Below are 12,788 nucleotides of genomic sequence, written 5' to 3'. Positions count from 1 at the left end.
TTTCAAACATTCTATGTTCAGCAAAACTGGTCTTCTTCATGTTCCTCGCACTGAACCCTCCATCTCCCACCTCCACGCTTTTGCACTGGCTGTTCTCTATTCCTGGAATGCACTCCTCTCTCACTTCTGCCCCTCAGCATCCCCTTGTTTCTGTTGTTGCTCAGTCATTTTGATTGTGTCTGACTCTCCATGACCCTGTTCTGGGTTTTCTTGGCAGAGATACTGAATGCCATTTCCTTCTCCAGCTCATTTTGCAGATGGGGAAACTGAGGCAAACAGGGTGAAGTCACTTGCCCAGGGTCTCACAGCTGGTAAGTGTCTGAGGTCAGATTTCCTGACTCCAGGCCCCCCACTCTATCCACCGTTGACCAACCTCTATCAGCTTCATCCTTTCCCTGCACCACTAAGCTGCCCTAGTTAGAACCCCTATTTCCTCCAAAGTTCACCTCAAGGACCGTCGTCCACATGCCTCCATATGCCAGCGTCTCGTCCCCCCACACACATTACTTCACGTGAATTTGCAAACTTTAAAGCCTTATATAATATAAGCTATTATTATTATTTTGTGTATAATTATATGTGCATGTGGTCCCCTAATGGAATAGAAACTCCTTGAGGGCAGAGACTGTTTCATTTATGTCTTTTGCATCACTAACACCCCACACAGAGCTTAGCATGTTGTTGTGGCTTAATAAATGCTTGGAGACTGGGTGAGGGAATGAGTGGGAGGCTGAGTGACCTGGAGACAAGAAGCCTTGGGGTAGGCCTAGGAAGATGACACAACGCAGGTATTTGTAAGGGAGATGATGGGTACTCTGCTTGGCCCCAGAGAGTAGGACAAGTTCAATTCTGGCTCAATATTAAGAACTTCCCAGCAAAACTGTCATCCCACACTGGAACAAATGGCCTTGGAAGGGAATGAATCCTTGGAGGTGTTCACGTGCAAGCTGGAGGGCCATTGCTGGGGGCTTTCTCCTCCAGAACAGGTTGGATGAGATGACCTCTGAGATTCCACCTTCCACCTCTGAGATTCTGGGATTGTCTAGACTGGCATTGGGCCAGCAGATTTTAGGGGTTTACCTGTCTCCATTTAGAGTGGAGCCTGAGCCTCCATCCAGGGGTTAGGTGCAGAGAGGATTCTTTGAGTCTCTTCCTACTGAATTCCTCATAGTCTGGCCCTATCACCTTCTTCCAAGTGCCTCAGTTTCCCCAAACTCAGGGGAAAGGGAGAATACAAGTGGACAGAGCAGGTGGTAACTAGGCCCAAGTGGCAGGGTACTTTTGGATCCTTGCAGTCATAGTATTAATGGCCTGGCCCTTCTTTCTCTTAGCTTCTGATTTCTTGGTCAATGAGTCTGAATTGCATGACTTCTGTTTGCTCAGTCCTGCTATGGGGGAGAGAGGAGAAATGAATAGAGGGAGAAAAGGGGGCCAGATTGATCACTGGGGGTGAGGGAACAGATGAATGGATGGACAGAAGGGGAGAGGAATGGGAAAAGGAGATAGGAGAGGGGGAATCAGGCAGAGGACTAGGAACCAGGACAGAAAAACAGACGGATGGAGAGGGAGGGATGGAAAGATGAAGAATAAACAGACAAACGGAAAGGACGGACAGACAACCCGGGGTAGCAGGGCAGGACCCTGAGGAAAGGCATGGGAAGATGAAGCCCAGACAGGAGAACAGTGAAGGAAGACAGGCTGAGGACAGATAGACACAGATAAACAAACGGATGAGGTGGGGAATGATGGAGAGAAGGGGCGGGGGGGGGGGGCGCAGAGGAGAGGAGCAGCCTCGTCCTCAGGTTCAGGCTGATCCTTGGGCGGACAGAGGGGGTTTCTTCTGGGCTTGGCCCTGCCCTGCCCACCCTGGGGCTCGGCTGCTCCCTCCCTCTCCTGCCCTCTGGCGCCCCTGCGTAGGCACGGCTGCACTGGAGGAGGCTGCGGCGGGTGGAGGCGGAGCGCCTGGGCAGCCGGGCGAGCGGGCACGGCAGGCGCCGGAGGATGCAGTCTCCATGGGGCTGCTGTGGTTTCTCTCCTTCCTCCATTCCACCTTCTTTGGGGACGAGGTAGGAACTGTCAAGGCTTGGGGTGGGGCGGGGGTGGGAGATCACGGCGGCGGGGGGACGGATTTTTCCTGTCCTGCCCTGCAGGATTGGAAAGGGGAAAACTTATGTGGGAGGGCAAGGCCTGGGCCAAGGGGGAGGGTTAGGGATAAAAGGGGGGGGGGGACAGAAGTGTGGATGTCAAAGGCTGGGGGCATAAGAATTAGAGGATGGGGAGGGAGGAAGAGGATAGAGATGAAGGACCAAGGGGAAGGAGATAGGGAAAGGAAGGGTGGGGAGCGGAATGGGGTGGGAGAGCAGGAATGGAGTCTAGGGGTGCCTCTGACGGAGGTAGGTGGTGTCCTTCAGACCCGACAGGGTATGCAGATTGGGGGGAGAATCTTCCTGGAGGGGGGCGCTGCAGTGAGAGTCCCACAGAGAGAGGGCGGAGCCCCTGCGCCCAGAGATCTGGTGGGGAAGGAAGGACTTAGTTGGGGGTTGGGTGGAGGAAGAACATGAGGGGGACTTAACGAGGTTTCAGGGCCGGAATGTGGGGGCATATTTTGAGGGGCTTTGGGGGAGTGATATGGGGGAGAATAGAGGAGGGTTTCAGGGAATTGGGCTTGGGGGAGGGTTTTAAGGGGAGCAATGCAAGGGAGGGTAGAGGGAAGGTTTTAGGGGAAAAGAGGAGGACATTTTTCAGGCCTGGATTGGAGGCTGGAGCTCAGCGTATGGATTCTTTTGCAAAGAATTGTCTGGCCTTTTCTGATGCTTCCAGCCTCTACCACCTTGAGAGGTTTGGGGGGGTGGGGAGGAGAACAAGGCTGCGGCAGAGGTGAGGCTTCACCAGGCCTTGGTGCTAGGGTGGAGCTGGAATGGATATCTGGGCCCCCCAGGCCAGAGGCTGGCACCAAAGGCTGGCACCACAGCCTGGCACCAGCCGTGGGAGAGTCTGTCCCCAGGAGGTCTGATTCTCCATTCCTCCTCTAACTCACCCCTCCCTGCTCCTCCATCCCTGTCCCTGGCACTTCCCCAGCCAATTGGCAAGGGAGGCCCTGTCCCCATGGTGACCGTTGCCAGGGAGCTGCTTCCTATGTCTTTGGATTCTAAGTCCAAGGCCTTGCCTTGTGGGAAGGAGATGTGCTAGGGGCTGATGGAGGCATGTGGAGGATGGAAACACCCCCCCCCCCAAAAGTGTCTCATTCCCCAGAACCCAGGTCACACCACAGAGCATCACTTTCTCCAAAGCATCCTCCTATATTCCTGAATCTTGCTTGGCAATCTGACTTCTTTTCCCTACCCCCCACACCCCTTACAATACTCCCTGAGTCCTGGCTACCTTCAGTACCTCCAGCACAGAGAGGCTGGGGCATTCCCTCAGAATCACACAGCAGCCTACAAGTTCTCTTCATGGATTGGTCCCTGCTGCGGTGGCCTCCTGGGGAAGGGGGTGGCTGTAGGGTGAGATTCTGGGTCCTAGGGGAGGGGACAGCCCAGGACCTCTATGCCTTCTCCTCTCCATCAAGTCCCTCCCTAAGAGGGAGGGGGGGGCAATGGGTGACAGCTCATCTTGGACTATGACAGAAAAAAAAGACACCTTGAATATTCACATTTCTCTCCATAGCTAGAGTGAGAGAGGTCAGGGTGTGAGGTGGGGGATGTGCTGAGAGACTATCTAGTCCAAACTCCTTATTCTATAGATGGGCACTGAGGCCCAGAGAAGTGAACAGCCCTCTCCCAGGTCACACAGCAAGGGAGCAGAGAGAGCATCTGGGCATCCTGACTCTCCCTCCAAGAGCTGATGCGTATCTCCTCCTCCTCTGAACCCTCCTAGTACTTCATTTTTGCCTCTCCTGGCTTCCTTGGGGCCTTTCAGGATTGCTAAATGCTTTTAATGCATTATCTCATTGGATTATCACCTTCCTCTGGGAGGCACATTGTATAATTGTTATCATACCCATTTTAAAGAGGGGAAAACTGAGTCTATGTAATTTGCCCAAGTCCACATAGATACTAAGTGGTGGAGCAAGGACATGAACCCAGGTTGTTTGACTCCCAGGCCTGCACTCTTTCCCCTGACATCCTGTGTTCTGAGGGCCCTCCTGACATCCTGGGTTCTAAGGGCCCTCCCAGCCCTGACATCCCGTGTTCTAAGAACCTTCCTAGTTCTGATATTCTGTGTTCTAAGGGCCTTCCCAAAACTCATGTTCTATGTCTTCTCTCCAGGCAAGTCCATTATTTTTTCTTCAAAATTTGGGCAGAAGAACCATAGCCTCTAGTAGTCTTATAGCCAACCTTAATCCCATTCTGGGGTGGAGCGGCCACAGATGGAAAGCCAGGAAGGATTTTTCTCTTCAGCTTTATTGTTTGGGGGCAGCTCTGAGTCCCCTCAGCCTATGACCTCAGGCCAAGTTGGGCTTCAAAACAAGCCATAGACTAGATTCACTGACTAAGATGCTACCAGCTTGGTTCTCTGAATCCCCAGTAATTTCTCCTCAATCCTCTGAGAGCAAGTAAAAATGAAGGTCCAGTAGAATGTATGTTCCTTGAGGGCAAAGGTATCTCCACCCCGTAGCACAGTGCCTTGCAGATAGCAGGTATCTAATAAATAGTTTTAGAAATGATTTGAAGTCCAAATGATGAGTTCATAGATTTTTAACTGGAAGGAAACTTAGAGGTTATTGAGTTCAACTCTCCAATTTTACAAGCAGGGAAACTGAGGCCCAGAGAGATTAAGTGATTGTCCTGCACAAGTAGTAAGTGATAGAATTTGAATCCAGATTCTCTGGATTATACAAATCTAACACTTTTCCACTCAGTCACTCTGTTTGGAAGACACACCACCCTCCCCTGCCATCAACTGTGTTTAGCCCTGGGCTCAGTCATCCACTCTGAATGTGTATACATGGTCGCTGCTCCCCCCAAGAGAATATAAACTTCTCAAGTAGGGCTGAAGTGTGTGTGTGTGTGTGTGTGTGTGTGTATAAATACACAAATAAATATATAAATATGTGTGTATACACACACACACACACACACATTGTCATTGTGCCACCAGCACTTCACACGTGGGAGGAAGAAGGAGAGGGAGGGGGAAGGGAAGAAGCATTTATATAGCACCTACTATGTGCCAGGCACTGTGCCAAGTGTTTTACAAATATTATCCCATCTGATCCTCCCAACCCTGAAAGGTAAGGGCTGTTATTTCCTCCATTTTACAGCAGAAACTGAGGCAGAGGTTAAGTGACTCGCCCTGGTAACACAGCCAGTAAGTGTCCTTAGAGGCTCTTGAATCTCACTTTACAAGTGAGGAGACTGGAGCCCAGAGAAGTGAATTGACTTTCCCTGGGTCACACAGGCAGTAAGTGACAGGTAGAATTTGAACTCAGATCTTCCTGACCCCAGGCCCAGTGCGCTAGCCATTGTACCACCTAGCTGCACTTATTGAATGCTTCTTGAATTGAATTTTTCCCCCAGAAACAATTTACTTTATCTGAGATAAAAAGGAAAGAGCTCTGGTTCTGGAGTCAGAGGTCCCACCTCTGTGTAGGAACTTGGGCAAGTCAGCTAACTCCTCTAGCCCCCAGTCTCCTCATCTGTAAGATGAGGAAGCTGGACTCAAGGGCCTCTGAGGACCCTGCCAGCTCTCAATCTGTCTCTAATAAGGCTTACAGTCTGGCCACAGAGAAAAGCCCCCACATGCATCACAGAGCCAGAAGACAAACAAACAAAATAGAACTGACATTGAATCAGCTGAGAAGGAGTGGGTGGCTGTTATTTGCATCATTGAAGGGAGAACCCACATGGATGAGATCACAAATCCATCGGAGCCTGGAAATAACAGATATTTCTATATCGTTTGATGGTTTGCCAAGGCCTTTCACACTCTCTCCTAGAGCTGTATCTTACACCAAGTGGCCATTTATAAAATATTAGTTGATCCTCACACCAAAAAAAATTATGGCTATTTTTCAGAAGAGGAAACTGAGGCACAGAGTAATAGAGCGACTTGTCTGTGGTCACATGCATAACAAAGTTCAATTGGAAGCCTGAGTCTTTTGGCTATGAATCTGCCGCTGGTTCCACTAAACCCCAGTCGCTTTCTCATACATATAATAATGAGACACACCTTATTTCAAAGATTGACCAGGATGGGGCTGGGATAGATAAAGGAGGGCTTTCTAGAAAAAGTAATTTGTACCAGGGAACATCCAATACCCACTTACTCCAACCCCACCCTAGCCCTACTCCAGCTGAAGGAAAGGCAGGTCTGATTCCCATATCTCTGAGATGTTTTGAGCATGATCCTGCCACAGAGGCAGAGGGCTGGACTAGATGATCCTTCAAGGATCAGAGTCCGGCAGTGCAGCTTGAGAGAAATAACCGCAAGAAACAGAAATGGCCGCCATTCCCAACGCTCTTAAAAATGTACTTCTTAGGCAGGCTCTGGTGAGCCGCGGAAGCTCTGTCCACGGTGCTGATCTCTTTCTACTCAACCAGCATCCTGCAGTCATAGGCTATAGATTATAGAATGTCAGCGATGGACAGGACCTTAGGACATAGAATATCAGATCTGCAGAGGACCTTAGAAAATATAGCATGGACTATCAGAGTTAGAAAGGGCCCTTAGAATATAGAGTATAAAATATCACAAGTGAGGGTAACCTTAGAACATAAAACGTCAGAGATGGAAGAGTCTTTAGGATAGAAAGCAGAAAATGTCAATGCTGTAAGAACCCTTAAGACATAGAACATCATATGGAAAACGCGTGGAGAAGAAAGAACTTGGAGTCAGAAAATCTGGGCTTAAATCCGATTTCTCCACCTGCTGTGTGGCCATAGCCCTTCTCTGGGCTTGTTTTCTTAAATGAGAAATGGGAACGATGATACTTATCCTATATCTACTTCATAGGATTGTTATAAGGAAAAAATTTAGCAAATTATAAATTGCTGTAGAAATATGAGTTAGTATTATAACAGAAAAATCTCAGAACTGTGGTCAGAGCTTGTTGAATAAATAAGTGAATAGGAGGGATTTCTGGGCTATCAGAGCTCGGAGGGATTTTAGAAGATGGAACTTCATGATTTGATGGGATATTAGAGACAATTTGGTCCAACTCATTTCTTTTACAGATGGGGAAATCAAGGCTAAGAGATAAGATATGGTGGGTCTAAAATCATACCGTGAATTGATGACAGCACTGGAGATAAAACCCAGTCCCATGCCTCCTCAGACTGCCCAGTCTGCCCACAGGGAAATCTGGGAAAAGGAACAGCAGGGAGGAAATCATATTGAGGCATCAAGGGCCCCTTTGGGAGGGTCTGGTCAACGTGTCATCCCTCCCATAGGCTGGAGTAAGAGGGTGACTGGTTTCAGATTCATTAATCCCTCAACCAGCCCCAGGTGGCCCATATCTGAGCCCCAGACGTGATAGATGGGCTGGGAGGTGACGTCTGTCAGAAATGTTTATTCCCATCAACCCGTCACTTTGCTCATCAGAATGGGTTGGGGGCTGAGACTGAGCTCCCAGGAAAGGGATGAATTTTAAAGTTTTTTCAATTCACTTAGAGACAAAGGCTTCAGGGGAGAGCCCACAAGAACTGACTGGGATCTTTGAGATCTGCCCTTGAGGGGTGGTAGTGTGGTGTGTTGGAATGAATCTGAAACTTGGAGTCAGGAGACGTAAGTGTGAGTTCCAGTTCCAGTTCTAACTGTGTGATCTTGGGCAGGTCCCATCTCCCACTCTGGGACCTCAGTTTCCCCATATATAAAATGAAGGGAGGATAGATTTGATAATATCTAAAATCCCCTCCAGCTCTGATAATAGGATTCTGATCTTTAGGCTCCATAAATTCCAATCTTTGAAACTGACTTTTTAAAGTCAATCTTAGAAGTTGACCTGTGACTTCAATCTCTGACTCTGGTCTTGGAGATCAGTCCTTGAGATCCATTTTCCATTGGCTGACCTTACGTGCTGAATTGATGGGGCTGCTCTATATGTAGGTGTTACTGATTGATCACATACCTAGACCCCAGAGATGTTCTGACTGAGATAGGAATTTGGTTCCCATCTTGTGAACTCAATCTGATGTATATATGTGGTTTTGTACTGTATATACATGTGTACATGTACAGGCATGCATTGTACATGTATGTATGCTGGTTTGTGCCTGCATGCGCACATGCTTAGAGAGATATGGTCTTCAAGAAGCTGAGGGCTGTTCTGGTTTGCCAAAAGGAAGGCAGAGCTGTTACCTGATGATCCAGAGAGGCAAGCAGAGACAAAGGGACAGAAGAAGCAGGGGAGAATTTGGGGGCAGACAGAGCAACAAGAAAGAATTTGGGAATATTTTTCTCATGCACAATTCAGCATAACACCACTTTCCAAACACATATACCTCTGCCCCAGAGTCAACTAAGGAGAGTAGGGGACACATCTGTGCATTTTAAGGGGAAACTGGTAAAAGTGACCTGACTTGAGAATCAAGAGACCTGGATTCAAATCCCATCTCTGCCACTGACTGACTGTGTGTAGCCCTTAATGAGGCATTTTCCTTCTCTGGGACTCAGTTTCCTCATATGTAAAAGGAGGGGGCTGGACTAGATTATTTCTAAGACCTCTGCTGGCTCAGATACTTTATAATTATTCCCCTCTATGGTCCAGGCTGGTGATTGGAGCCTGAACACAGAAACCAGAGGGTCTTAGCCCCCAACCTTTGGACTTGCTCATCCTACTCTTGAAGCCTCCCTGGGGTTCAAAGCAGAAGAATGGCTGTGGCCTCCATGGTATGCTAGGGAGTGGGTCAGGGAGGGTCTTTGAGAATAGGGAACTCCAGCTTGCCCTATCCATGGGACACCTTTGGTCCTTTCACTTGTTGTCTTTTACAAATTCTATCATAATCCAACATAATCAATCAGAACCCAGATTCAGAAAACTTGTGGGTATAACTTGTGGGTATAATACTAAATCTTTGGTCTTCCCTATCCAACCTTAGAAAACCTTCAGTAGATGGAAGGCTGGGTAGGTGGGCCCCTTCTTACTCATAAAATCTTAAAATTATAAGATTTTCTTTTTCTAAGATTCTCTGAGTCTAAGATTTTATGACTCCAAGCTCCAAAACTCTATCCTTCTTTGAATATTTCATTATAAAAACCTGAAATTTGATGACTCTAAGGTTCTGTGAATCTTAAATTTGTATTCTATGATTCCAAGAATCTATGAGTTTAAGAGTTTGATTTCAAATCTATGATTCTATGCCTCTAAGCTGAGAATCTAAGGTTTTTATTTTATGATTCTATGATTTTAAGATTTTGATTCTGTGAATCTCTGACTCTAAGATCTGGTGACACTAAGACTGTCATTCTGTGAATCCATTTTGCCTGAAACTAATGGAGTGCATCCTGATCCCCAACCCCAACAATCTTACAAGGGGATGCTTTATCTGCAAATGAGCATTTCACCACTGTCCCTGTCCCTCCTCCCCTGTCCCTCATTCAGATCTCAGGGCTAGTACCATCATCAGATTCACAGCAGTGGGGCCATAGTACCCAGAACAGAGGCAGCAGTGGCTTCTCCTGATGATGGTGAGAATGGTGGGGTAGGTCCCCCCTCCCCAGAGCTGCCATTGGCTGTTGCCATGGTGCCAGACAGTCTTCTCAGGCCTGCCATTGGCTGCCAGCAGCCAGCATCCCCGCATCCCTCCTCCTCCTCCCCCTCCTCTGCTGAGATTCCATCCAGTGCTAGGGATGTGGCTGACAGACTGATCGGCCCCGAGCCCAGGCCCTGAACAGGGCTTTGTTTCCGGGCTGAGCCTACAGCAGAGCTACTGGCCCCAGGGAACACACCATCCAGCTCTGAGTTCTGTTGACTGGCTTCAGGGCTTGGAGCTTGGGGCCCAGGACTTGGGATCTTGGGCCATTCATTGGCATCTGGCCCTGGGCCTGGCTCTGCCCCTTCTTCGCCATCCTGGGGATGAGCTCAGGGAGACCGAGGCAGCCACAGGCAACCCGGCAAGTGAAGTAAGCGGAGACCCTTCGTTTAATCTGTCTCTTGCTACTGTCTCTGTTTCTATCTCTGTCTGTCTCTGTTTCTGCCTTTGTCACTGTCCCTGTCTTTGTCACTGTCTCTGTCATTCCTTTGTCACACACAGTCCTTGCACATCTGGATGGATATACACACAGTTTATGCACACCTGCACACAGATGGAGCCCATATATATCTGGACACAAAAACACAGAGATTGTATACACTTGGATGGACATGGACACAGACACACACAGACACACAGATATACAGACACACAGACACATCTCTATTTTTTCCAGTACCTGCTTTCAGAACCTGAGCAGATCAAAAGCCCTTTTTTATCCGTTGTGCTGTTGGAGAAACTGAGGCACAAGGAGATGGGTATTTGTGCCTTCGCAGAACCATGGGGAAAGGCATATACACACACACACACACACACACACACACACTCCTTTCTTAAAGGACATCACCAGCACTTTCTTGGATCCCACCTGGCCCAGTCCCACCTCAACCTGTCTTCCTATTGTCTCACCCTGCTGAGTTCAGATTTGCATTTAAAGACTTAGTTGACTCCCCCAGTTCTCTATCTGTGTGGGGGGTAGGGATCTCTCTAGAGACAGCCCAAAATAAAGCATAGGGGCACTACATCCAAACTGGTGGAAGCTGGAGGTTAAGGAAATGGGTGGCGGGGGCATTGAGGAAGTCACTAATTTAGTGGGTGACCTCTTGCCCTAACCTAGCATAAGGTCTGGCACATATTAGGTGCTTACTTAATGTTTGTTGATTGACTGAGATCTTGTTGGTTTTGGTGACAGTCGCAAAGTTGGGTGTGAAGAGGAGGAATGGGTGGAAGATTTGGGGAGCGGGAGGGATATGGGTTCCTAGATTGGGAATGGACAGGATTTCCTTCCCCTCTCCAAAACTCGGATCAGGCAGGATGAGGTCCAGAAGGCTCCCAAGGCTCCCAACTCAAGGACATAGGGAGGATTTCTTTATCTATAGCCCCGGGCTGGACAGTCACTGGAGCTTGGTGAACAGCTAGCAATGGAAGTGGTTCTTACTGAGGGTAGAGGATGGACTAGGACAGAGCCAGTTGGTCATTTCTAAGCCTTTAGCTTAAAGGTTGTGCCCAGAGAGGACCAGGGGCTAGAATGGGCCCATCTGGGAGTTCGGAAGGATCTAGTGGGGAAGAAAGAAGCCCCTTGAAATAAAAAAAAAAAAAAGAGCTCTCGAACCTGGCCTCTAGAGGCCTCTGTCCTGTGTGGGCCACTGAGCTGCACTCTGTTCACTGTTCTCTGACACAGGCCCCAAAACAAACCGGAAGGATCTTATCAAGGTGCAGCCCAGGTGAAGGAACATGGCCTCTCCCAGCCAGGGACTGCCCCAATGCCTCCTCCATGGGGTGAGGGCCAAGGTGTTTATCCTGCTCTCCCAATGAAGAGAGGCCAGAGCGGGCTCAGGGAACACACCAGGATCTGGGAGAAGGAGAGATAAAGGCCATCAGTCAATGTGAGCCCTGACCCCCAGGCTGGACCCCACTGCTCCTCCCACCCACCTGATCCATTCTTGCTTGGCATTGATCACAGAGTTACTCCTACCCCCACCTGGACAACCCCCCCTTAATACTAGCTAGCATTTCTCTAGTGCCTACCATGTGCCAGGCACTGTGCTAAGCACTTTACAAATATTTATCTCATTCCACCCTCACAACAACCCTGGGAGGTAGGTGCTGCTATTATCCCAGTTTACAGATGAGGAAACTAAAACAGACCAAGGAGAAGTGACTTGCCCAAGGTCACACAATTTGTACGTGTCAGAGACCAGATTTGGACTCAAGTCATCCTGACTCCAGGCCCAGCACTCCATCCATTGCTATACCTAGCTGCCCCTAACATCCTCCTGGATGTTCAAAGCTAGGCTTAGGGGCCACCTCTTCCAGAAAGTCTCCCCAGTTCCACCCAGCACCTCTCTCTCCTTCATCTTTTCTCTCCCATTTCCCCCTCCCTTTCTCTCTCTTCTCCATGTCTTTTTTGTCTCTCTCTTCTCCTTCCCTGCCTCCCAGTCCTCCTCTCTCTTCCTCTCTATCTCTCTCTGTCTCTCTCACTTTCTCTGTCTCTCTCTTACTCGCTCTGCCTCTTTCTGTCTCCCCCTGGAAAGAGCCCTGAGCCTGGAGGTAAAAGGTCTGAGTTTGAATCCCAGCTCTGATAGTCATTAGCTGTGTGACCTTGGCCAAGTCATTTTCTTTCCTCTGGGCCTGTTTTCTTTTCTCTAAAATTTGGCTCCTAATGCTTGCACCCTTGCCTTTGCAGCTGCCTGGTGTGCCCTCCCTCCTCACCTCTGCCCCCTGGCTTCCCTGCAGATGCCCCTCAGATCCCAGCTTCGGTAGGAAGGCTTTGGGGCCCCATCACTTGTGTCTCCCCTTGGAAATTACCTTCCATTTATCTGATTGCTATCTTATATATACCTAGTTATTTGCACATTCTTCTCCCCGATCTCCCTCCATTAGAATGTCAGCTCTTTGAGGACAGGCACCGTGATTTCCCCTTTCTTTGTGACCCCAGCGCTTGACACAGGGCCTGGAATATAGTAGGTGCTTAATAAATGCTTGTTGACTGACTGCCTACCTCCCAGTGCTAGTATGAAGAAAGAACTTTGGGGGCCTTTAAATGTCGAAGGAATGGAAGCTATTTGTTACCAATTAATAGGAATAGTAATAGCT

At 48.8% G+C, this 12,788-nt stretch overlaps 1 protein-coding gene across 1 annotated transcript in view; it reads left to right on the top strand.

The window, feature by feature from the left end:
* APC2 (APC regulator of WNT signaling pathway 2) overlaps window positions 1-12,788 on the top strand; it is a 77,373-nt gene that overhangs the window by 25,467 nt on the left and 39,118 nt on the right. The window contains exons 2-5 of the mRNA XM_036734345.1: window positions 1,918-2,066; window positions 9,922-10,057; window positions 11,374-11,416; window positions 12,379-12,451. Coding sequence (XP_036590240.1) covers window positions 1,918-2,066; window positions 9,922-10,057; window positions 11,374-11,416; window positions 12,379-12,451 — 401 coding nt within the window. The remainder of the gene's footprint in view (window positions 1-1,917; window positions 2,067-9,921; window positions 10,058-11,373; window positions 11,417-12,378; window positions 12,452-12,788) is intronic.

This window comes from Trichosurus vulpecula, chromosome 1, assembly GCF_011100635.1.
Source record: "Trichosurus vulpecula isolate mTriVul1 chromosome 1, mTriVul1.pri, whole genome shotgun sequence".
In the NCBI taxonomy this organism is placed as follows: Eukaryota; Metazoa; Chordata; class Mammalia; order Diprotodontia; family Phalangeridae; genus Trichosurus; species Trichosurus vulpecula.
The sequence above is the reverse complement of the archived record's forward strand: the minus strand, read 5'-3'. Positions and strand labels throughout refer to the sequence as shown.